The sequence below is a fragment of the Danio aesculapii genome, chromosome 5 (assembly GCF_903798145.1).
Source record: "Danio aesculapii chromosome 5, fDanAes4.1, whole genome shotgun sequence".
Classification (NCBI taxonomy): domain Eukaryota; kingdom Metazoa; phylum Chordata; class Actinopteri; order Cypriniformes; family Danionidae; genus Danio; species Danio aesculapii.
In genome coordinates, this window is record NC_079439.1 from 38,123,775 (window position 1) to 38,148,929 (window position 25,155).

The following is a 25,155-nucleotide window of genomic DNA, read 5'->3' on the forward strand; positions in this document are numbered from 1 at the left end:
AAATGGCAAGAGGGGTGAGAAGTCAAAGTCAAAGGTCATTGTCTCGAAATACAACCCAACAAACAAGCTTCCTGGAGTACCAAAATTGTTTCCAGAAACCGTTAGAAAACCCCTGTGGTAAACGAATACTAACACAGATTAATTCAGCAGGTTGAATTTACAGGTGTTTCAATAGGAATTCATGGGGTAACCATGTAAATGTGTTCTACTTTGGAGTGAATGTAATAGGGAATCAGTGGAATATAAGGAATTGCATTGCATTTTAGGTGCTTTTATCCAGATAAAACACAAAAACAGAACTGTAAAAGGTTTTACATTTATATATTCATGTAGCATTATTATAAACATTATATTTTATATGTAACCCACTCAACCAGCTCTGAAAACAAGCAGCTGTCATTAACCAATTAATAGTGATAAATGCTATGCGTCCATGAACTCTTATTGAATGAGACTCTTGAATGTGACAATGACACTGCATCCCCTCAGTGTAACTTAATCAATGTTAGGGTGCACACGGTGTGTTGTAAACATTAATTCACTCTCATGCATGTGTGCCTGTCTTTGTTTTGTGAAGATGTGCATGTGTTGAATTGGATGGATGTGTGTGCGTATAAGTGTTATCTGTGTATGCAGGTATGTGTGTATGTTTGTTTAGGGAGGGTGTCTCTTTTTCCTCAGGAAAATGCATCATCATCTGCTAGCAAACTGAACGGCTGCCTCCGACATTCCAATACAAGGCCCCAAAATCTTGGAGACGGAGACACACACACACACTCTGCCCCTCTCTCTGTCACTCTCTCAGACACGGGAATGGATTTGCCCTGAGATCTTTGGCCACTGCAGCACAAGGTAAGAGATAGATGTGTAATTGACACTGTAGTAATACATATATTTGAATTGTTTATACCAGTCAGTTAAATTTTGGTCCATGAATTAAATTTTTTTATGATTTTCTAAACTCACAGGTACTTAAGTATTTCGTTAGCATTTGTACTTTTCTAACATTTTGTCATGATTAGAGTCAAAATACTGTTAGGGATCTTTGAGAAATACAAAATTTGACAAAACAAGATAAAAAAAAGTTTATATCTATTTGGAATATTTATAAAAAGTGAAATATATGGATGATTTGTAATTCCTCTGAATTTAAAATGTATAGTTGTGTGTTAAAGTAAAATGTTATTTTTGTTTTACAAATTTATGATGACATTTCCTTCAAAGTTAAAATAAGACAAAATGACAACTGGTCAAAAAAACAAACAAACAAAGTTTTCAGACACAATTTTATAAATGTTTATACAATACAAGACATATTTAAACTTCAGAAAACATCAATATTTGGTGTAATAACTTTAATTTTAGTAAGATTTTCAGTCACAACAATATAAAAAAAGTTTGTTTTACAACACAGTTTTCATTTCTGAAGATGGGAAAAACGAAACTGACAACAAATGACAAAATTTTTATTGCAAATTTGAAAAAACTTCCCAGACATTTATAGAATAAAACAAATATGATCATTTTACCTAAACCTATACTTAATTAAAAGCAGATTCTTCTTTATTTTAAGCTTCAGGTTTGAACATCTGACTTATTAATTATTAGTTGTTTTTTGTTTTTAAGTATAGACAATACTATTCTTTTAATTCATCTCTTTAATACACTCTATAGAATTTGGAAAACAAACAAAAGGAACAAAAAATATATGATTTGTTATTCTTTATTGATTGGTGTATAGTGTATGTTCAAAAAACCTAATAATAATAATAATAACAATAATATAATAATAACAATAATAGTAATAATAATATAATAATAAAAATACTAATAATACTACTACTACTACTACTACTACTACTACTACTACTAATAATAATAATAATATTAATAATAAAAAAAGCAATTTCTGAAGAGTCATGAAGTCTGGTGTTGATACTGTTCAAGATCACCCAGAACTAAATGTGTAATCAGTTTGCTTGTTTGTTCAACCTCAGTAAAGTAATTATTATAATTATAATGAATTCATTTCCATTATGTAAATAATCAAGATCTGGTCCAGACTAATACAGCAGATGCAGTAGTAGCACAAATAACTGTCTGTTAATGTTTGTTTAATGTTTGTCTGTCTCTAAAGGTACACACTATTAGAGAAATACACATCTCCTTCCTTTCTAAACAACAACATTTACAAGTGCTGTTTTCCTGGAATTATGTCAGAACAAAAATACTGACCGAAGGTCCACCTGGAATCCAGACAGTAAATAACCAAATTGGTCAGTCAGTTTAATTTAGGTGAGAGGTCCAAGTACTTCTTTAGCTGACGCAAATGCCTAGCACAAAAGTACAATGGTGATGGCTCATGATTGATGAAAGAGTTTGAACCTAGAACCTTTTGGTTCCCAGCCCAGATCTTTAACTGTAAAACTGTATGGGGAACTCGGCTCAGAATTAAGGAAAAGCAGGGATGCTGAAACACAATCACAAAGGTCACTGTGTGCTACACAACAGCACCTTTCCTTCCTCGCTCTCTCTCTTTCTCTTCACCTCTTTTGGTTAATATGTATTTTAGGGGACTTTATTTAAATAAAAAATTACTAAATGTATAATGTTAACCTGTCGATAGTGATTTCCGATCATTTTAACTAGTATATTGTGCAGAATTTGTCAGTAGTAATCTCACAAGAGAGCTTGTGGTTTGATAATGTGTGTTTTGAGAAAACTGGAGGACAGAAAACTATTCTGACACATCTGGATGGGACCTTCCATTTTAGGAGCTTAAAAACTGCTAGCGTCTTCAAAGAACACACAGACATATGCTGTTAATGCACTCAGCACTCCGGAATACTGAACAATGAGAATGCAACAAGGCAAAGTCATTTAAGACAGACCTGACAAAGGCGGTTTGAACAGGTTTCAACTCTGATTACCTTTAAGCAGAACACATAGTGGACTACGGACATGCTAGGTGACATGAGATATAGGAAAATCTTGCACTTTGGCATCAGTTATGAGTTAAATGCATTTAACAAATAAGCAACAGTAAACACATTAACATTTAAACAGAGTTAATTAAAAGAAGAAATAATCCAATTATTGGAGTGGAATTAAATAAGTTTAATTATTTATGGATAAATACACAGCTAAAGTAGTTCCAGCATCTCTTGGCTGCCTTACAGTTCCATAACACACATAATTGTGAATAACTTCAGACAAAATTATGTGTAAGATATTGAGGAGAAAAAAAACTGTCAAATGTCTTAAAATACAGCATCTGAAACTGAAAAATCAACTCCAGTCCATTGAATTATTAGAAATTGTTTCTCAGATTTTTGCCCATTCTAGTAATTTAACAGTCACTGACAGGTTGTCCCCAGACTCCTCCTGTATGTACAATCTTGTCTCATCCAAAGCTTGACTTTTGAGTGTCATATAGGCTATAAAATAATTTAAATGGTTTGGCGTAGTGATTTGGAACTGTAATGCAGTCAAGACCTGCTGGAACTACTTTATCTGAAAATACACACTTTAGAATGTTCATAAGCAACAAGCATTCAACAGCCCAATAGTGTACAGTATATACCTTTACATAGGATTAATTTACACGTATATATTTTTATATTTGTTAATCTGAATGATTTCATTTATTTTACAGCCTACAATTGTCAAAAATCAAATGCGTCAGAAACTAGTTCTACACACAGGAGCTGTTTGAGGACGAAAACCTGACAAATGTCTTGAAATATAGCGTCTGAAGAATGTCTTTAGGTGTGGTATCCCTTAGGTCTATTGAATTATTAGAAAATGATGCACACATGCATTATTTTTCTAATAATTTGATTGCTCGTCATCAATTATTCCTTATTACTGTACCACTAAAACTTACAGACAACATGATGTCTAATAGCGACCATCAAAATAAAGTATTAATTTGATAAATTGCTATCTATTGTGTTTTCTAGTCAACAGCACCAGAATGCCCATCCTCAAGAGGCTGCCCAGAAGGTTCAAGTCTAACCACAGCAATGGTGATGTTCAAAAGAGTAACCTAACTAATGGGGAGCTCATCCTGATGAGTAAAAATAGCAACGGAGAACTTATTCTGCCACCATCTGATCTGAATCCTTTTGAGGGAGCGTGGGCAGGGATTGGGTGGAGTAATGAAGAGGGCAAGGTTTGGGAGAACGGACAGGACTACCAGAGGTCTTCTCAAGTCAGCGAGGCTCTGGAGAACGAGGCTAATGCTGAGCAGCGCGGAGGGGCAAAGGTCACTGAGGGGTCAAAAGAAAAGAGAGGAACTCTGGAACGAATCTGTGGCTCATCACCATTGAAGACCCTTGGCAAATTAGGAAAGGGGCTTCGAATCACTGGAAAAAATGTGTGGGGCACCACCCCTTCACTACGAAGTGCAACACTTCCAGCAGCACCCTCTTCAGGAAAGAAGAAAAAGAACTATCGACGAGCCTCAGAGGAGATTATGACCTTACTAAGGTGAGAATGAGACTGTTGAGGATATTTCACATTAGATGTCAAGTGACTATACAAGTTGTTGATGTTCACCATTATTTATAATAGCCTCATGACAATTATGTTTATGACGGATTTATGACAGTTATGTTGTAATAGCGAAGACATCCAAACAATGTCATATTTGCGCTTAACTGAGTGAATTATGCTTAATGCCAGCTGTCATAAGCATGCATTAATCTCCTTCATATACATTACATGTGTTTGGTCAAGATTAAAATGGTTTCAGGACAGTCTCATGAAGACTTCCTTCAAGTAAAGCATTACAAAAGTAGAACATATATTAAAAAGCAAAAAATAAATAAAATAAAACAAACCAAACATTAGGAAAACTGAAAAGTGAATTTTCATTTCATCTCAACTTCACTTATTCTCTCTGAAAACACATTAAGATTGGCACAGACCATGCAGAGTCTATGGCACAATCCCAATTGCATTTTTGTACCCCTTCCCCTTGGCCCTTGAAACAGAGTGTGAGGGCTTCAAAAAACAGAGGGCTTCAAAATTTACCCCTAAGAAATAGGACACCTGCACACGTCATCATATGACATCGCAATCTCTTGCTTCATATGAGATCGACGATGGCGACTACTATAGTTATTCCAGTTGCATTATTCTTTGGTATTTATCTTCAGGAAATCGGCAAAGGCAACGATATCATGTTGTCATAACGATATAATGTTGCAATAAGCTCATAACTGTACTGTGCATTTACACCCTGGCCATATTCATCTAAACACACGAAAACATTATTAACAACATACTAGACACTGTAAAAAGCTCATTCCCGGCCACTAGACTTTTCTGACAGGGTATTCGAGTATTATCAAGTGACAGAATGTTGTTGGACTGCTATACAGGAGATATTATTTGGGATGACTGTATTAAAACATGCTTGTTTGTTGTAAAAATTCATAATAATGACAAAAATACTAATATCTGCATCTCCTTACTTCCGTGTGCAGCCATGCTGCTGGTGTGGCTGGTGTATTCTGGGAATTTTTTTTACCCCTTGGTTTCGAGTTTGGTCATGAAAAATCTCTTTCGAGGGCTATCTAGCCCTTACCCTTAGCCCTACGCCTTCAAGCTAAAGAGAAGTGGGACACCCCTACCACTTCACGTGAACACACAAATCGAGGGGTAGGGGTAAGGGGAAGGGGAAGTGCTAAGGGGTAGAATTGGGATTGTTGTATAAGTAAAGCATTTGACGATTGTTGAGTAATTTTTACCACCCTTTTTAGGCATGACAGCAAAAATTGCATATAATTATTTATGTGGAATTGTTTGCAATTTCTTATGTTTGTTTTTATTCTGACCACACTGCAACTAACCTATTGAGAATCACTGTTATATAGTTTATTGAATATTTAAAGGTATTTGAGACAAGAGTTTGTATCTTCTCTTCTCAGGTTGACCGGCCGTCGTAAGGACAGTGAGCGTAGAGACAGTCTTCCTGCAGGTGATCTGACCGCAGAAAATGACGAAGACAGTCGCAGGCGTCCCTCGTTCCTACGCATGGTCAGTCTGAGCAAACTCAGAGGAGATTCACTAACAAACCGCAGCTCACAGGAAGATGAACAAGAGTCAGTAGAAGAAGAACCACCAGTCAAACGCAGAGAGCCACTATCAGGTACTGCTGTGCTTTTGTTTTCATCATATCTGTACTTGTTTGTACTTCATAGGGCACGTACAAAGTGTAACTATTATGTTCACAGTCAGAGGTCTGCATGTTTGACCTGTAACACCTTGCTCTTAATGAGCAGTAGCACAATCCAAACGTCCCAGTGAGTCATTGGCCAATTAGCAAACACATTGCCAGAGTCAGGAAATGACATACTTTCTTTGTGCACTAGATCCTTACTGATAAGCTCAGCACAAGGAGAGAAAATCGGAACCGTCAATTCACGGCCTGTTCCAAAGACAACAAGGCCTCAAGCGAATAAACACATGACTGTAAAGGAAAATGAACTCTGTTTAATCTCTCTTTCCTGCTCAGTGTTGGAGATCCTGCAGTTGGTGAATCAGAGAGACCTGCTTCTTGCCGACACGCACATCCAAGAGCTGGAGAGGGAGTGTGAACTTGACCCCTCCCCTTTGACACAAACCACACCCACTTCGACCACACCCAGCAACATGACCACTCCCACCCTCGCCTCACCTCCCTGGTTCACCTTGTTGCCTGGTTCAGGCAGTGAGGATTCAGGCCCAAGCATGTGGGATGCTGGACTGCGCAAAGTGAAAGACGTAGAGCTGCTTTACGAGGCTCTTCAGAGGGAAATGTGGGATGTTGTGAGAGAGTCGCTGCGTCAGCCGTGCAGCGGGCCTCAGCTTGGCCTGGTGGTGCTGGTCATTCAACAGGAGGAGCAGGCCGACAAAGTCTGGGCTATGCGACTGGAGGCCCAATCCAATGCCCAAGCAGTAGACCAATCCGAAGACCATCCCCGGCCCTCCAAACGTCCTAGGAAACTGCGGCAAAGGTGGGTGGAGGCTGTGGGAGAGGCAGCTGACTGGTGTCTGCCACAACCAGGGGGCATTGCTGCAGGGCAGATGGGCATGTATTTGGAGCGTTTAAGGGGCAGGGTGGTGGAAGATATGGACGCTGCACGAAGAAATGTGGTGGCGGTTTATCCTGAGGAGTTTGGAGTGTTTCAGGTCTACATGCAGAGCTATCACAGGGCGGTTGCCAAACGCCTGAAGACCATCACTTGTGGACCCATTCAGATCACAGACACATACTCGCTGCTGGACTGGATCTACAACATTTACAACAGGTATTTGCACATGTAGACTCAGACACTGAGGTGTGTTTTCTATTTTTACACACACCTTTCCTGCAATCACATTCCACACCAGGCTTGCTTTAATGACCCAGTGGAAGAATGAGCTCTGGTCTATAAATAACATATGCATTGTTTACCAGAATGAACAACACCGGTACTGAATACCTGGGAGAATTACTGTACACATGCACATGACCGCTCTTGTGTACTAAAAGTAGCCATGCTACTGTCTTGACTACATTCTTAGGAGAAAGACTATTTAGCTCATAAAGTCTGTCTGAAAAACAAAGTCACCCTGCCAATTTTATAAACATTAACGTCATTGATCAAATAGTGAACAATTGGTTCATTTAGTGAAGTTTTTAAAACTAATTTTGGGAGAAGCGCACACATGTAGTAAACGCAACAAATTCTCTATCACACTAATCATCCAACCAGAATCAAAGAGAACTCCCATAGATAACCAAGTTCATCCTATCTCAGTCATCTCGTCGACTTTGCATCCCTCCTCCACCCCAACTCCGCATCTTTAATCAGATTCATACGAAGCACTGGGGGGGAGCTTTTTGGGATCGGGCTAGACGCTGAGCTTGTATTCTTCTCCGTCTCTTTTGATGGAGAGAATGTCTCGAACTCAGACATCTTTCCAGCCTCAGAGCCCTCTCCCTGGACAGCGCGCCAAATATGCTTATTATGATCTGATCTGTTTGCTATGTGTGGATGTGAACTCGTGAACTTGTTTAAATTTAAAACGTTGTTCTTTGGACCTTCATGTTTAAATGAGACTTCTGTTTGGTTGCATACAGTGCTCAGCATATTTAAGTACACCCCTCACAAATCTCTCTTTTAAATTCATATTTTTAATAGGAAGCTATACAATGTTATATTTGTGCATGTGCATTAGATTGGTCAGTGCTGAAGCCAAATCTGGAGCTAATCTAACAAAATAACTTATGATAGCGGTCCAAAAACTAGTACACCCAAATGTATATGTTATAGAAAATTATTAAATACAAATTTTAAAAAGAGGAAAACTCAAGAGTAAAAGTTTTGTAGGTTGTAATTTTAATTTGAAATATTTAGCTTGAATTTAATTGTATTATCTTTCAATTTCTAAATATGTTTGGTAACTAAAATATTATTTGAATAAATCTATCTATTTAATAAATCTGTTTTGTTTAAATGCACAAAAATACATTGCCTATATTCACTGAGAAATCGATACAAATATTCATTTTCAACATGGGGTGTACTCAATTATACTGAGCATTGTATATTGTACTTTACAATTATTGACTCCCTCTACATGTGTTTTATTGTCAGGGAAATAAACAGTGATAACATTTTAAAGAAACTAAATTACCTATGATGCACAGAAAACTCAACCAGTCAGAGAGCTTCAGTGATCAATTTGAACCAAAAGAAATCTTTAGCTCCACCCACTCCCAGTGAAGCACCACAAATCAAGCTTGTGTTCTCACACACACATCACAGTATCCTGGGCACATTATAAGATTTGATTGAGAAAATATTCTAAATAAGAAATACAGATTCATAAGAGTATATTATTATTATTATTATTATTATTATTATTATTATTATTATTATTATTATTATTATTATTATTATTATTATTATTATTATTATTATTATGAATCTCTCTTTCATTTTGAGGCTTTTTTAAAATTAGAATTAGAAATGTATTTTAAATTGGAAAGTAAAAATGTCTTGTTACTTTACCTTGCTTGGCAAAAACATCTTGACTGTAGTCTGACTGCTTCACATTATAATAATATCATTGCTTCCTCAACACAAATACCACACTGAACTGACACCTGCATTAGTTCTGACTGTGGGTGTCCCATAGGGACGTCTTGGCTACAGTTGGAGCTATGGGCTCTATAGTGTGTGAAGCACTCGATCCTCTCCTGCCTGACGATGTCATAGATCGACTGGAACAGGACTGTGTCGAAACCGTTTGGGTAAAACTCAGAAAACAAATACATTATTCATTGTATTTATTATAATTATTCATCTGTAAAGTTACAATACTATTCATTGTGTGTGTTTGTTTGTGCAGGACAAGATAACTACAGAACTCCCGCAGGTTTTGGAGGATGAAGAAAAGCGGTGGGTTCAGACGCTGCACATTGAAGAGTATCAGTCTGGCCTCGCACGTTCTGTCATACAGGTAACACAATCCTGCACATGTATTCCGAAAGTTACTGACTGTCAACAGGATACCCAAAGGGCAGCATCATCATGAAGTGTTGTTGTGTCTTGATCTGTTTCAGAGGCTGAAGGTAGATTTGGACAGATCGACAGCTGTCAGTCAGCCTCTAGGGGCTCGTGTTGCTCGCTGCACATTGAATGGACTTGCAGATTTCCTGCACAAGTAAGACAGATGCTGACAATAGACAAAACTAAATAAATGGTCAGTCACACAAAGAATGTTGTTTCTTTGATCTAACTCAGTGTTTCTCAACCACGTGTCTGTCATACCCATTACAGGTCGTTCAGTCTCTGCTAATGAGCTGATGAGCTGAATCAGGTGTGTTTGGTTAAGGAGACATGTGCTGTGTCCCAATTCACATACATATACTACACCCTAAAAGTATGTACTTTTTTGTGAAGGAAAAGTACACACTTTTGAGTGTGTAACAGACGAGTATGCAAGCTTTTGGGACAAACTACTTCCCCCGTTGTGTTGCTTGGTTACGAGCCCTGTCAATCATCCAAGCCCTGTCAATCATCCACACGTCATCCATATTTCTGTCTTATTTAATTTCCTACCTTATTGGAGAAGCAGCAGCAGCAGCAGGTTTATCTCCCATTAACGAGTCTTTTATGCAGAGAAATCTCCTCAGGTGTTTGGATAATTTTGCATTCAGACGTTAATTTCCAAAGACGTGTTCATATAAGTTCAGTATTGTTGTTGCAGATGAAATATAACACAGAAAACACAATTAAAATATGTTCCAGTGGGTTAGATATTAATTAACAGTCATACAAACATCTTTACCTAAGCCTCTCTACTTGACGGTTGGTCTCGTGCGTCCATCATGTTTGTAGTTTGTTTACACTTTTCACCCGCGTTTGTAGTTCTAATCGAATTGACGTCCTACACGCAATGTATTGTGGGCTATATCAGCGGTTAGAGTATGGACGCTTCTATACTTCGAGTGTTTACCAGAAATAGTAAACCATACGGGAACCTTTGGCGTACTCTTTTCAACATACTACGATTTGGGACATACTAATTCTACTTTTAAATACTATTTAGGATGGATAGTATGTGAATTGGGACGCAGCAATGGAAATGTGCAGAGCTTGTGGTCCTCCAGGAACATGGTTGAGAAATACTGATCTAACATATTTAGACATTTACTTCACAAGCTCCTAAAATCAGTTTATGTTAGGATGCATTATTCTATATCAAAGTCTCTATTCAAAGTCTCTATTCAAAAGCAAGCTGTAATCATGTCTTCAACACTGGAGGGACTAATTTGTTTAATACAGAAAAACTAAATAAATTCTAATAATTCTAATTGGGAGGAAATTAATGTTTGGCACTTTGTATACACAGCTCCCTCCTTTTTATGTAGCAAGTATCTATTTCATCTCCCTTTAAATGTAAAAACATTAACTGTTTGTATGTTGTTTAGCTTCCAGAGAAAAATCGAGATGTTCCACGACACACAATCAGAGTTTGGGGATCATGGAGATGGTTACGTGTCCAGGACCATCGCTCTTGTCAACTGTGTTCCACCATTCAGGTTTGTTTTATTTTCTTATTCACCCTATCTATCTATTCAACTTCTCTCAACCTTGAGGAAACTGAAAGGTCCAGTAAATAACGTTTTTTTAGATGTTAGTATCAGTATGTAAGTCTTAAATGATATTTATAAGCTAGTAATAATAATAGTAATTCGTTTATTTGTAAATGGCGCCTTTCTGGACACCCAAGATCGCCTTACAACAAGCATCAACAGCCATAACAGAACAAATTAAAACATTTAATAAAACGTTGCCAAACAAGATTTTAAATGCATGTAAGGAGTTGCAGGTACAAACACATCATGAGTATAAAATAACATGATAAAAAATATTCAAAAGAAATCCTGCTTAAAGTAGTATTTTAAAATCAATACTTTACCGGAAGCCAGTGAAGTGTTGTACAAAACAGAGACAAATTTTGCGTTTTGAAGATATAAAACTGATATAAACATGTAAAGCTTGTAGTTTGTCACTTCCACCTAAATGGATCAATGGATTTATTCACGTCACGACATACTACAGTTTCTCATCAAATCTTGACCAATCAAGTGCTTTCTAGTATCTGACATGCCCCGCCCCCTTTAAGAAGCTTCTTATTTGATGTGCTTGATCTCAACCACTCTCACTGGCAGAGCTGTGACAAAACACTATTGGCTGTTTTTAAAAGGGGAGGAGCTACTTTATGTCCTGCCCTTTTTTTGTTTTTCAGTTAAGTTTTTCAATTGCACTGCTGGTTAGACCAAAACTGCATTTTGTTGCCTTTTACTTGTACATGTGTAATGACAATAAAGTTGAATCCAATCTGAACTAATCTAATCTAATCTAATCTAATCTAATCTAATCTAAGATTACATCAAAACGTCGAATAAAAACCTGCACATTTCAAAGCACTTCAGGGGACCTTTACAGGAAAAAATAGGTAACACTTTATGTCGATCGCCCCTTTAGACATTCTGTTGACTATATTGTAATTTTACATCTGCATGTCAACTGGCAGTCATTAGAGTATTTGTAGACTGTCTGCTTAATATCTGATAACACTTTTGATGGTAACAATTTTGATGGTCCCTCAACAGACCTTCTACTGCCTTTGTACATTTAAACTCTAGTAACTTTAAACTTAAGCTAACAGACTAACTTAAGCTTATGAGAGTTAATTGACATGGATGATAGATCCAATGTTACATTTAGTTAGCAGAATGTCTATCCTAAATCATTTCACACATCAGTTTTATTCTTCTGAGAAATACACTGTAGACAACAAGCTGGTCATTTCTACCAGGACAGCATTCTGTTATGTTTAGAGACATTTCCTTCAGCCATAAAACACAATACAGTGCAATAAATAATTAAACTACAGGTAAAACATCTGACATGTTAGATGTTCATCCTTTTTAGAGATTGAGTCAATTTATAATAATGTGTATTTTATAACAAAATGAAGTTAAAATATTAGTTTGTATTTTATTCAGGACAGACGCGTCATTAAAAAGCTGGTGAAATCAGTATATGAACAATAAAAGCAGTTTAACAGAATGAACACAATTAAATAGCATTGAAATGATATCTTATCTGGAATCCTGTGCAGGAATTTTGTGGAGCGCTGTCGTCTGTGTGACACCGTTGGCAGTGAGGACGTGTCCCAGCGAGCTCAGTCCTCTCTAGAGCGCATTGTTAGCCAGTCGGTGCGAGTTCTTTCAGACATACTGTTTGAAAACATCAGGGTGAGACGCACATGCACACGTTCGCATCTGGCACAGATATAATATATCCCTAATGCATTCGTTAATGATTTTCTGGCATGATTTCAGCCATTCTTCGATAAGCTGGTGAAGAGGAAGTGGCTGGATAACAATGAGGCCTATGAGAGCATTGAGATGACCATTAAACAGCACTTTAAGAAGTTCCGCAGGATGGACTGCCCTCCATATCAGGTATTATTTACACATGCAAACACACACAATTATTCTCTTGGGTTGGTTGGTTGATTGATCATTTGATTGACCGACAGGCATTGGTGAATGAGGTGCACAGGCGGGTCCTGGTTGAATATGTTCGTGCCATCATGAGGGGGCGGGTCATCTGTACATCACTCAAAATGAGAAAGAGACTGGCATTCCGGCTGCAGGACGAAGCCAAACAGATGAAGGCACTTTTTAAAGATCTGGTCAGTGCTGCTAGCTTTCATACTTCATATCATTTTGTCTTACATTACCCTAAAGGTTTTACTCAAATACCAGTTTCTATTATATTATTGTGCATTAATATTTGAATCAAAAAACAAACAAAAGGAGCTTCAAGGTAATTCATCTATTGGTGCTCTTTGGGTAAGGGACTTCTTAGGGAGGTATGGAAAGGCACTTTTTTCATCTAATTCTCAAGTGCCTTGGACTATATATATATATATTCTATATATCCTTATTCTGTTTTTTTTTCCTTTTGTCAGGAATCAACTTCCTCCTGGTTGGACAGTGTGATTGTTCACCTGGCTGACATCATCGTGTTGGAGGACACTCCCTCTATTCAGATGGAGGTTGGGGTTTTGGTGAAGGAGTTTCCAGATATACGGTAAGACCACCTATTTCTAAACCATTTTCATAAATATGTGATGAAACTTGAGGGGTCTAACCACTAGTAGGGTGTGCATTTCAGAATCTTAATGATATACATGGCATTTCATGGCATTCCAACACTGTTGGCTTTGTGCTTAGCATGTTACCAAGAAATGGCATGTACAAAGCAAGACATGTCAGATATATTATTTGGGCTCCAACAGACTTATCACCAATCATCTCTAGCTCCCATAGGGAGTTTCCATTGTCTCACTAGTTAGAGAAATCCACTCAAAATGATCCAACTTTCACAAACCAGCTCCCCGCTCCAGAAAAAGCCACTATCTACACCTCTATTCTATGATGCCGGTTCTTAAATGTGCATACAGAGACAAGCACAGCACACTCTTTCTCACACTTTAGCTATGATCACACTAGACGTTGAACACTCTGTATATCTATGGATGCTGCAATGGTCATAACAGGATGTTAAAGTCTTTTAAACATACAATTGAACATATAATACATTCAAATTTAGCACTTGGTAGATTTTGTTAGATAAAAATAAGTTCTGGTGTGACTGATCTGTAAGTGTCATTTGAATAAGTGTAAACAAATTCAACATAGTCCAAAGGTTGTTAAACAAACCAAAAACAGGACATGTTATCACAAGACATGTTATCTCAATATATATACAGTTGAAGTCAGAATTATTAGCCTCCCTTTGAATTTTTTTTCTTTTTTAAATATTTCCCAAATTATGTTTAACAGAGCAAGGAAATGTTCACAGTTTGTCTGACAATATTTTTTATGCTGGAGAAAATCTTATTTATTTTATTTCGGCTAGAATAAAAGCAGTTTTTAACATTTTTATAAACCATTTTAAGGTCAAATTTATTAGCCCCTTTAAGCTATATATTTTTTGACAGTCTACAGAACAAACCATTATTATACAATAACTTGCCTAATTACCCTAACCTGCCTAGTTAAGCAAATTAACCTAGTTAAGCCTTTAAATGTCACTTTAAGCTGTGTGGGAATATAACTTTATATAATCTAGTTCCAAATTAGCAATAATCTATATATAACTGAAAAGTTATATTATTTGGGGGTGACAGACCTTATAATGTCTTGATTTCCTGAGCCCTCACTGTCTACAAAGTAATGCAAATTGTCAGTTTCACAGCACAGCCATTTGCACACTCTGTTTTCATGCTAAAATGTATCATGAATGGGTACTTATATGCTGATGAGATCGGGCCTGGAAATGCAATTTACCCTGCCGACAACAACACTTCATTTGCATGCTTTGTTTCAATGTCGGTAAAAATGTGTTTAAACTGAGTGTCTGCTGTACCAGTTGAGAGTTTCTTTTGATGACACCACAGCGACGCTGAGTTCTTCTTATTAAAGGATTCTGCTTTAAAGATACCCGAAAGTTCTCCCTGGTTTTTTTGGGCTCGTCTTAGAATTTCACAACAGTTTTGGTGCCGTGAGTCAGACTAGAGAAATTCACAACAATTTTGGTGCCATGACCCGGATTAGAGAAATTTACAACAGCTGTATAGAAGCGTCTTGAAAAATATCTAGTCAAATATTATGAACTGCCATCATGGCAAAGATAAAATAAATCAGTTATTAGAAATTAGTTATTAAAACTATTATGTTTAGAAAAAATTGTTGAAAAAATCTTCCCTCCCTCAAACAGAAATTGGGGAAAAAAATAAACAAGGGGGCTATAAATTCAGCAGGGCTAATAATTCTGACTTCAACTGTATATATATTCAGTACAGCTGTTGCAAATGTGTCTCCTTGCAGGAAAAAGTCATTTGGTTTAATTTATATAATTGGATTTAGACTTGAACATAAACCCAAAGCGTAACAGGGTTGTATCAGCTTGTTTTAGGTGCAGACCGAATCAACCAAGTGTACCTACTGAACCAGGTCATGAGACCAAAATGTGTAATTAAAAACAATATTTGTTGTTTATTTTTTTAGATAGTAATATTACACTGTTAAAAATAAATTACATCCATGCGACCTTTTTTATCTACGAAAGGTTTTTACAGTGGTAAATGGTTTTTGTTTATTCATTTTCCTTCGGCTTAGCCCCTTATTTATCAGGGGTCGCCAAAGCGGAATGAATTACCAACTATTCCAGCATGTGTTTTACACAGCGGATGCCCTTCCAGACGCAACCTAGCATTGGGAAACAACCAGCATTGGGAAACAAACCCATACACACTCATTCACACATACTCATAGACTATGGCCAATTTAGTTTATTCAGTTCACCTATGTCTTTGGACTGTGTGGGAAACCAGAGCACCCAGAGGAAACCCACGCAAACACAGTGAGAACATGCAAACTCCACATAGAAATGCCCACTGGTCCAGCTGGGACTCGAATTAGCAACCTTCTTGCTGTGAGGCGACAGTGCTAACCACTGAGCCACCGTGTTGGCAAGTTTTTTGTTTAGATTAAAAAAAAATGATTTTAGCACTTTGATTAAAATTTCTTTGAAAACTTTTCTATAAAGGGTTTTTTGGGGATCTAAAAAATATTCTTTAACCATTTTGTCTTAAGAGCATGTATGACGTTTATTAATTTTTATAGTGAGTTTGGACATATCTTCAGTTTTTGTGCTATACCAATTCCAATTAATTACTCACAGGTGTGTGAAAGTAATTGTTTTGTTTTAATGCTTTTTTAACAACCCTAACATGCGAAGATTCATGACTGCAATCATGTTTTCTATGTGAATAAAGCTTGAGGACTGGGAGCAAGTGTTGTTTAAAAACAGTTATAAAACAGAAACTGTATGTAAATGGATTTATGATGCATTTTAACAAAACAGATTTATTAAACAGTTATATCCATTAAAGCAAGAGTTTGGTCAACTAACATCTTTAGGAATAGAAAGATACATTTAATTTCAAACAAGTTATTGCAGAGAAAAGTTCAACTCAATTTATATTTCTTTCTTTCTCTTGATTTCTCCTGTTTATTAAAATTAGATTTTATATTTTCCCCAACATATTAATTTCGTGTATTAGGGCTGAACAATATTGGAAAAAACTCACATTGTGACAATTTCCCAGGTTGACTTAAATAGCTCTATTTGGAAAGTCATTACTTCGGATCAGAGATGCCCAAACTAGGGTCCGCGGACCAAAGTTGGCCCATGATCACCTTTGATTTGGCCCGTTATCCCATCTGAGAAAAAAGGGAGAATGACGAGAATGGTTTTAAGATTGTCAATTCAAATTTAATGTAACCTTTGTTTGTTTGTTTTATTGTGAAAAGCTAACTGAAAAAAATTGTTTAAATTAAATGCTGTAAATGAATCAGTTTTTGTTTAAATATACATACTATCGCCTGACAATACAGAGAATTTGATAAGCAAATTCAGATTCTGCTTGACTAGTGTATTCAGTATTGAACACCACTGTTATAAATGTGAGGGTTTATTTTTTTATTGCATTAAGTTATAGATTAAAAGTTAAATTGCATTAGATAATACAATTTAAAGTAATGTTTTCTATTTATTTAGAAATATTATGAAATAAATGATTAAATTACCCATGGCAACTTTAATGTAATATACAGTAGTTTGGTATATTTACCTTCAGCCCACAGCTCTTAATGATATTTGGATTTTGGCTCTTCATATGAAAAAGTTTGGACACCCCTGCTTTAGACTGATTGGGATGATTTAGTAGGAAAGTGAAATATAAATATACGTATAATAAACAAACTACAGTCATAAACACAATGGAGCAAATATTAAAGTGAAACAAACCATGCTTTTTGGTTTCATGGAGAAAGTAACAGTATTCAGGTACAGGAACTGAATAATCAAATATAAAATAACACTGCATAGTCTTCACCATATAAACAATTCAATAAAATTCATCTTTATTAGACTTCTTTATGCACTATTAAAATGTTTTAAACTCTTTTAAAATGCTCACACAGTCACAGGCCTTAAAATACATGCAGATGATAAACTTTCACTCTATTCTGGTTAAATTCTGCAGTGTCTCCTCAAATCTTCTGTGTTTTACCTGTGGTTTTTGGACAAGTATAATCCCAACTCATTATTGCATATCCTGCGATGTGACTATTGCTATTGCACACATTGAGATATCGATGCTGAAACAATATATTGTGCAGCCCTAGTGTGTACAAATTGTTTGCATCAGATTTTTTTGTTAGATTAGTTCCAGTTTTGGCTTTGGTACTGACTAATCTAATGTATATGCACAAATATATTATTGTAAAGTATCCTATAGAAATTGTAAGTGGACTGTATGTATGTTTGTTTGACTACATTTTAAAACATTTAGGTAACCCTACACCCCTAAAGTTTATTACTGTAGAACAGGATTCAGACTTTACATTTCATATAATCGGAAGGAACAGTTTTTGTATTAGCTTCTCTGCACTTTAATATGTAATGCTGTATGTTTACGTAACTATACAATTAATAGAATTCAGCCGAACGCTTTTAGACCTGCGGAAGGGTAGAACCTGAACTCTGTCATCTTAAAGTGCTTTCATTCATGAAAAATCTGACATGTTCCCCTCTCATTTCCTTGAGGACTATTTTTCCCAACACCTCTCTGTTTCCTGAGGTCATTCTAAGAATGCCTGACTGAAAATAGTTACCGTGGTGCTGCGTCCCAGTGCCAGCTTTCCTTCATGTGGACGGCAGGGAACAGCACACAGTAAACAGGGGAATGGGTGAGATGTGACCCCGCTTTAGTCCAGTGTTTTTGTTTGAATGTGTGTGTGTGTGTGTGTGTGTGCTTGCGCTCAGTGACTGGCTGGCAGCGCTCCTGCTTGCTGACGCACGACCCTCCTCAACAGACAGGAAGTGGCTGTGGAGTACTTCCTGTTCCTGCCAGGTCACAGGAGACTGACTGGTGCCACACTCCAATCAAACATACACACACACACCAGCTAAAGATCAAACGACAAAAGAGTGGAGGCTACTTAACTCCTCTCTGTGTTTAGCGGCGCAGTTTCCTGTTTTTGACTGTCTGTCTGTGTTAAAGTCTGTCACCGACACACACTATCACATTGTTATCTATAGGCAGGACATGCCATCTTCTTAGTGTACAGTGCTGAATTTGCTCTTTGAGTCCTATAAGCACCGTCAAGGGATCATTACAGAGAAACCCATTTGGCTTACAGCGCCCACCAGACTTGAATTAATGTAGTGACTTTCCTCCCGTTTTTCTCTTTTTTAATGTTGATTTGTTCACTTAACATCAATCTAAGAAAGAAAACAGCTGACAGGAAAGATGCTCTTGAATATATGTTCTGATCAACACAATCTTACAGCAACTTTTTGGGCTCTATTTTAATGATCTAGGCACAAAGTCTAATGAGCATGACGCAAAAGCATTAAGGGCGTGTCCGAGGCTGTGCTTATTCTCTTAATGAGTTATGGGTGTGTTTTGAACATAACGTGCGTTAAACCAATCAGAGTCTCACCATGGTGCATTTGCTATTTACATGGTGAACTTTGTAAGTGGAAAAACTGAACGCTTCACTAGCAGAGAAACAGTTACACAGACCATCTGAGCATTCGGCCTCTTTACTTGCTCTTTACTTTTACTCTTTACTCCTTTACTTTCATGGATAAGGAAACAGTGTTGTACGCACTCCACTAAAGACATCCATTAGCCTACATATTTAATTTTGTTTGTTAAGCACAAAGATTTGTTTCAAAACTATTTCTAAATTCAGTTCTAATTTCCAGCAAATGAATAAGTGAATAATAATGAAGTGTGGTCAAAAAACTGAGATATATCCAAACACACGTCTTATTCTTATGCCCCATATGCTGATGCATAGGTCCAATACCCAACAGGTGGACAAATTTAAAGTTGTTATTATGAAAACAAATATAAATATGCATGAAAATATGCTGTACATCCTTTGGCAATGTGTAAGCATTTGGACCCGCACAGGCGCATAACAAACGCGATATACGCTGGACTTTAGACCAGGTTTTAGTTGGTCAATAGTGTGGTCTATTTCAATTCTTCAAAATAGTAACTCACCAACAACGTGCCTTAACACACCTCCTTTATAGACCTGCAGGCCCATGAGTCCACAAAGTGGCGCAAATGGATTTACTATGAAAATTAGAGTTGCGCTGGCCTGAAAATAGCAACAAATCACGGCAAACACATCTTGCACCTTATTGGGCGGGGTGTATGATAGGGCCTTTAGATTTAGTGTCTAATTTGTAGAAATTTTTATAATCTCATTATACATTTTAGTCAAATTTCCTCATCATGATGGCTGAGTTTAGAGGTGTCACGGTGGTGAAATTGGGGTGTAACAGTGGCGCAGTGGGTAGCATAATCGCCTCACAGTAAGAAGGTTGCTGGGTTGGAGTTTGCATGTTCTCCCCGTGTTTGCGTAGGTTCCTCCGGGTGCTCCGGTTTCCCCCACAGTCCAAAGACATGCGTTATAGGTGAATTGAATAAGCTAAATTGTCCATAGGGTATGTGTGTAAATGCAAGAGTATATGCGTGTTTCCCAGTGATGGGTTGCAGCTAGAAGGGCATCCGCTGCGTAAAACATATGCTGGATAAGTTGGCGGTTCATTCTGCTGTGGCGATCCCTGATTAATAAAGGGACTAAGCTGAAAAGAAAATGAATAAATGAATGAATGAATGAATAACTGAAATTGTATGAATATGGGCAAATTAGCCGTTTTTTCTAACAATATGTAAAATAGTTACTTTCCTTTTGAGATCGGACTGGATCTGAAATATTTGGTTCCATATTATCAGCCAATATTCGAGTTCTTTATTAATTATTTAATAATTAAATAATTTTACAATCTATTATAAATGGATAGTAATTTGATTTATTGATTGGTTTATTTTTGCTTAATATATTTATTAGGGGTGTAACGGCAGGGTGCGAATCATACATTGATGATCAGGGGTAATGTCAGTAATGTTATTTTGCGTAATACATGCTTCAGTGAATCAAATGTATGTATTATTTAAAATTAGATCTAATTTATTAATGAAGCGTATTTAGGTTTTCAGTGTCTTGTGAGATATTTAATGTATTCTGATCTACAGTAGCCTCTGATTAGATGTTTCAGAGGTTAGTATAGGTCAAACTATACAAACTATTCTGCTGATTTGACTTTATCTCCTATTTTACAAGAAGAGTGTCTTGTGTTCACTTACGATGTCTATCGGTGCTTTAGATCTGCCGGGTTCAGACTGTTGAATGAATTTTTTCTTGCATACACTGATTGGCATGATTATACATTCACAGTGATATGCACTGTTATGGGGTGGACAAATGCATATTTATATTATCTATTATTTTAATTATTAATATTATTATATAGGATAGAAATCAGAGCAAACTATTCCTCACTATTTAGAAGGCTGACCCCTCATACATGTTGTTTTGACATCCTTCAAGTGGGATCAAGAATTATTAGGGGGGGTCAATCCCGCCAAACCCTCCTGTAATTCGCACCCTGTGTAACGGTGCACAAAGGTTTTGGTTCAGTACACATCTCAGTTTTTAAGTGACAGTTTGGTTCAGTTCAGTACAGCTAGGGAGAAGAAATGACAAACTTAAATATGCTACTTTTCTATTGTTATTGTGAACAGCCGTGTCACCTTTTTCCATGTAGAGTGTTCAGCATAAGTGAGCACATTACCTTTTGAAAATGAATATTTTTATTCATTTCTCAGTGAAAATAGCCAATAACTTTTGGTGCATTTGAACAAAACAGATTTATTAAACAGTTATGCCCATTAAGTAAGGGTTGGTTAGCTAACAACTTTAAATTCAATTCAATTCATCTTTATTTGTATGGCACTTTTACAATGTAGATTGTGTCAAAGCAGCTTCACATAAAAGATCATAGTAAATTGGAACAGTGTAGTTCAGTTTTTAGTGTTTAAGTTCAGTTCAGTTTAGCTCAGTTCAGTGTGGTTTAATAATCACTACTGAGAGTCCAAACACTGAAGAGCAAATCCAACGATGCGCAGCTCTACAGATCCCAAACCATGCAAGCCAGTGGCGACAGCGGAGAGGGAAAAAACTTCACTAATTGGAAATTAAACCTTGAGAGAAACCAGACTCGGTTGGGCATGACCATTTTAATTTCTCCGCCGGCCAAATGTCATTTAGGAATAGAAAGATACATTTAAATTCAAATGAGTTATTGCACAAAAATTTATATAAGTAAATATACACATACAATACAGTCTAATATATATATATATATTTATGTTTTCTCTTGGTTGTTCATTAAAATTTCATTTAATATATAATTATTTAAATTTAGTATACCCAAATTGGTATTGATGATGTATTATTTTGTGTGTACTAATTTTTAGACTTTGATATTCATATTTTTGTTAGATTAGTTCCAGTTTTGTTTTTTTTGTTTTTTTACTGACTAATCTAGAGGTTATGCACAAATATATTACTGTAAAACATCCCATAGAAAATATAAATTTAAAAGAGAGATCTGTTAGGGGTGTACACATTTATGCTGAGCACTGTAGCTACTGTATGTTTGTTTTACTACATTTTAAATTGATAATTGGTTACCTTACAAACCTAAAGTTTATTACATGAAGATTACCTTTGTCAACAACTAACACTCATTGAAAGTTAATATTTATAATAATTTAACACCCTTATATGTAAAATATCAACTTTAATATCAGTTTGTTTTATGATACATTTAATTTGATACAAATTATATTTATTGCTGCTTCTCTTTTATTCATTTTGAACTTATTTATATTGACACTTCTTTATTTTAACTATGTTCAAATCATTTTTCAACCTTGGACAATGTATCTCTCTAGTTCAGTGCAAATGTAGTAGAGATAATGAAATATTAAATTTTGAATGTGAAACATGAGTGATTACATCCTCTCTCTTTGCTCACAGGAGGAGACACATCTCTGCGGTGTTGAATGTGCGAGGGATGGTGCATCAGACGGACCGTCAGGAGATTCTAGCTGTCGTCCGGGACTTAGAGAACAGTGACAGCTCCATCAATCTGCCCCGTGAACGTGCCCTGTTTTCTGAGATCGCAGTGGCCAAAGACATGTCCTGTCTGGGGCTGGTTCTGATCCGCTTCGGATTGACTGTGTCTTCATGGGTCGCCAGCGCCCGACCGCACCGTAACCACAGCAGGAGGAGCTGGAATGAGAAGCACAAAGAGGGCAGACCACAATCGAAACGCTTCGCTGAGCATTAAAATACAAAGTAATTACAACACATTAGCAACCCATAAATACACAGCATCATAATCAAAGCAAATCAGTATAACGTTAAGCAAAATGTCTTTAGACTAGTTTTAGAATAGATTGAGCGTGGACAGAACTAGGGCTGAACGATTTTACAAAAAACTTTATCTAATTGCAGTTTATTTACCAATATTCTGATTGTAAATTAATATGTGCATTTTTAAAAACTTGTTATCACTTGTGTATTATTCAACAAAGAGAAATAAATCAGTGTATAGTATCTGATCAACACAATGTTAGTGTAATGTGTGATCAATAGTTCTTTTCCTAAAATATAAATGTCATACTCAGTCACACAAAGTGAAAACCATAATAAATTACTCAGTTATAGTTTACATTACAGTGACAAAACTGTGTTATTCTGATGTTAAAGGGATCGTTCACCCAAAAATGAAAATCCTGTCCTTCTTTACTCACCCTTTTCAAATCTTCTTTTACTTTCTATCTTCTGTAACACAAAAGAAAACATTTTGAAGAAAGCTGAAAAGCTGTAACCATTCAATTCTACAGTACTACTGTAAAAATGCTGGGTTTCACACAATCAGTTTGAGTTGGGACAACATGAAGAAATTAGTTAACTTGTTAGTTTTTACAAATTTAAGTTGATTGAACATAGAACAATTAAGTTGTCCCCAAAAACACCTTAAGAATTGTGTTGTCTTGGCTCATTTTAAGTAGGTAGTTTGAACAAGCAGCAAAGGTTTTTTGAGTGTAGGAAAAACAGATACTATGGAAGTCAATGGTTACACGTTTTCAGCATTCTTCAAACTATCTTCTTTTGTGTTCAACAGGAAAAAAAGAAACTCATATACAATTGAAGTCAGAATTATTAGCCCTCCCTGAATTAATAACCCCCTAGTTTATTTTTTCCCCCAATTTTTCAACACATTATTATCAGTCTAAAAAAAAACGATCAGAAATACTGTGAAAATATCCTTGCACATCATTTGGGAAATATTTTAAAAAGAAAAAAAAATTAAAAAGGGGCTAATAATTCTGACTTCAACTGTAGGTTTGAAACCACTTGAGGGTGAGTAAATAGTGTGAAATTTTCATTTTTGGGTGAACTATCCATTTAAATACGATTAACAAATGCCGTCACTTCATTACTTTACATCAGCAGTAATTCATTTAGTCAATAATTACAAATAAAATAGATAAAACTGCAATTACACTGCATATTTATTTTGATATTATTATATACACTTAGAGCATCCTGACGATGTCACAAAACAGAAATCTGTAATCTGATGTTTCCTCTGCAGACTGCTTTACACTCGCGTCACAGTGTAATATATATATTTTTATTATTATCGCAAACGCAATTAATCGTTCAGCCCTAGTCAGAACCCAGTGGAAAGGCAGGATAAGATGAGTCCATGGCAGCAAAAGTAAAATCACAACAATACTTGTCCTTCAGAGCACAGCTGGAGCGGAATAAGTCGGTGGACACTTGAAAGCGCAGGAAACGTTTTATAATTCTCTCTCGCTTTAAACAGGCTGTTAGTGGACTGCTGTAAACTGACTAGCTGGACCTCTGTCGTGTGAACAGCCGCATGATTGAGAGGAACGACAGGAAACTCATCACTGTACAGTGGGGACATGCTGAAACTTTTATTAGCACATGCTGTGTGCAGAACAGCGCTTTGGCTTGACAGACGCATGTGCGAGATGTATCAGACACATCAGGTACAGTTCAACAGTGCATAAACAGCAGGTTTCAGAATGTGTTTTATTTTGGAGATGTGCAAACATGAAAATGGTTTGAATGTGGTTGGCTTGTGAATTAAAGAATGTGAATGTTAATTCCTCTGATTTTTTTGTACCAATGTTCATTCCATCTCATCTAATAATTACCATGCAACTCTAAGCTACTGAGATTTTTAAAAAGCATTTAAATGTGTGATATTGTTTCAGATAAATATGAAATAAAGCCCCATTGACTGGGAATTTGATTATGTTGTAATTAAACTTCTTTCTCTTTTTTTACACTGCTGGTCAGTCGAAAAAAGGTTTTAAGTGCAGGTGTGCAGGGATGCTGTAAAAGAACCGTATTTGGTTTCCCAATGAACTCCAATATCCATTCTTAAAAAAACAACAATGTTTATTTCATAAAGTAAAGAACATTTACGACGCTGGACCTTATTCTTAATCTGCATCAATATATTTTTACAAAAGCCAAAAATATATATT

At 36.3% G+C, this 25,155-nt stretch overlaps 1 protein-coding gene across 1 annotated transcript; it reads left to right on the forward strand.

The window, feature by feature from the left end:
- Positions 1 to 729: 729 nt before the first annotated feature.
- On the forward strand, positions 730 to 25,103 carry exoc3l2a (exocyst complex component 3-like 2a). The gene is made up of 13 exons (XM_056458119.1): positions 730 to 852; positions 3,963 to 4,491; positions 5,937 to 6,157; positions 6,524 to 7,298; positions 9,175 to 9,289; positions 9,388 to 9,498; positions 9,602 to 9,702; positions 10,973 to 11,083; positions 12,673 to 12,808; positions 12,896 to 13,018; positions 13,096 to 13,251; positions 13,531 to 13,652; positions 22,601 to 25,103. The coding sequence occupies exons 2-13, from the start codon at positions 3,977 to 3,979 to the stop codon at positions 22,911 to 22,913; spliced, it is 2,799 nt and encodes a 932-aa protein (XP_056314094.1). The 5' UTR covers positions 730 to 852; positions 3,963 to 3,976; the 3' UTR covers positions 22,914 to 25,103.
- The last annotated feature ends 52 nt before the right edge of the window (positions 25,104 to 25,155 follow it).

Bases quoted from the DNA above. Each gene is read 5' to 3' on its own strand.
- exoc3l2a (XM_056458119.1), top strand. From the start codon at position 3,977: ATGCCCATCCTCAAGAGGCTGCCCAGAAGGTTCAAGTCTAACCACAGC. The intron at 9,290-9,387 runs GTAAAACTCAGA...TTGTTTGTGCAG, and splicing joins ACTGTGTCGAAACCGTTTGG to GACAAGATAACTACAGAACT. The intron at 13,252-13,530 runs GTCAGTGCTGCT...TCCTTTTGTCAG, and splicing joins AGGCACTTTTTAAAGATCTG to GAATCAACTTCCTCCTGGTT.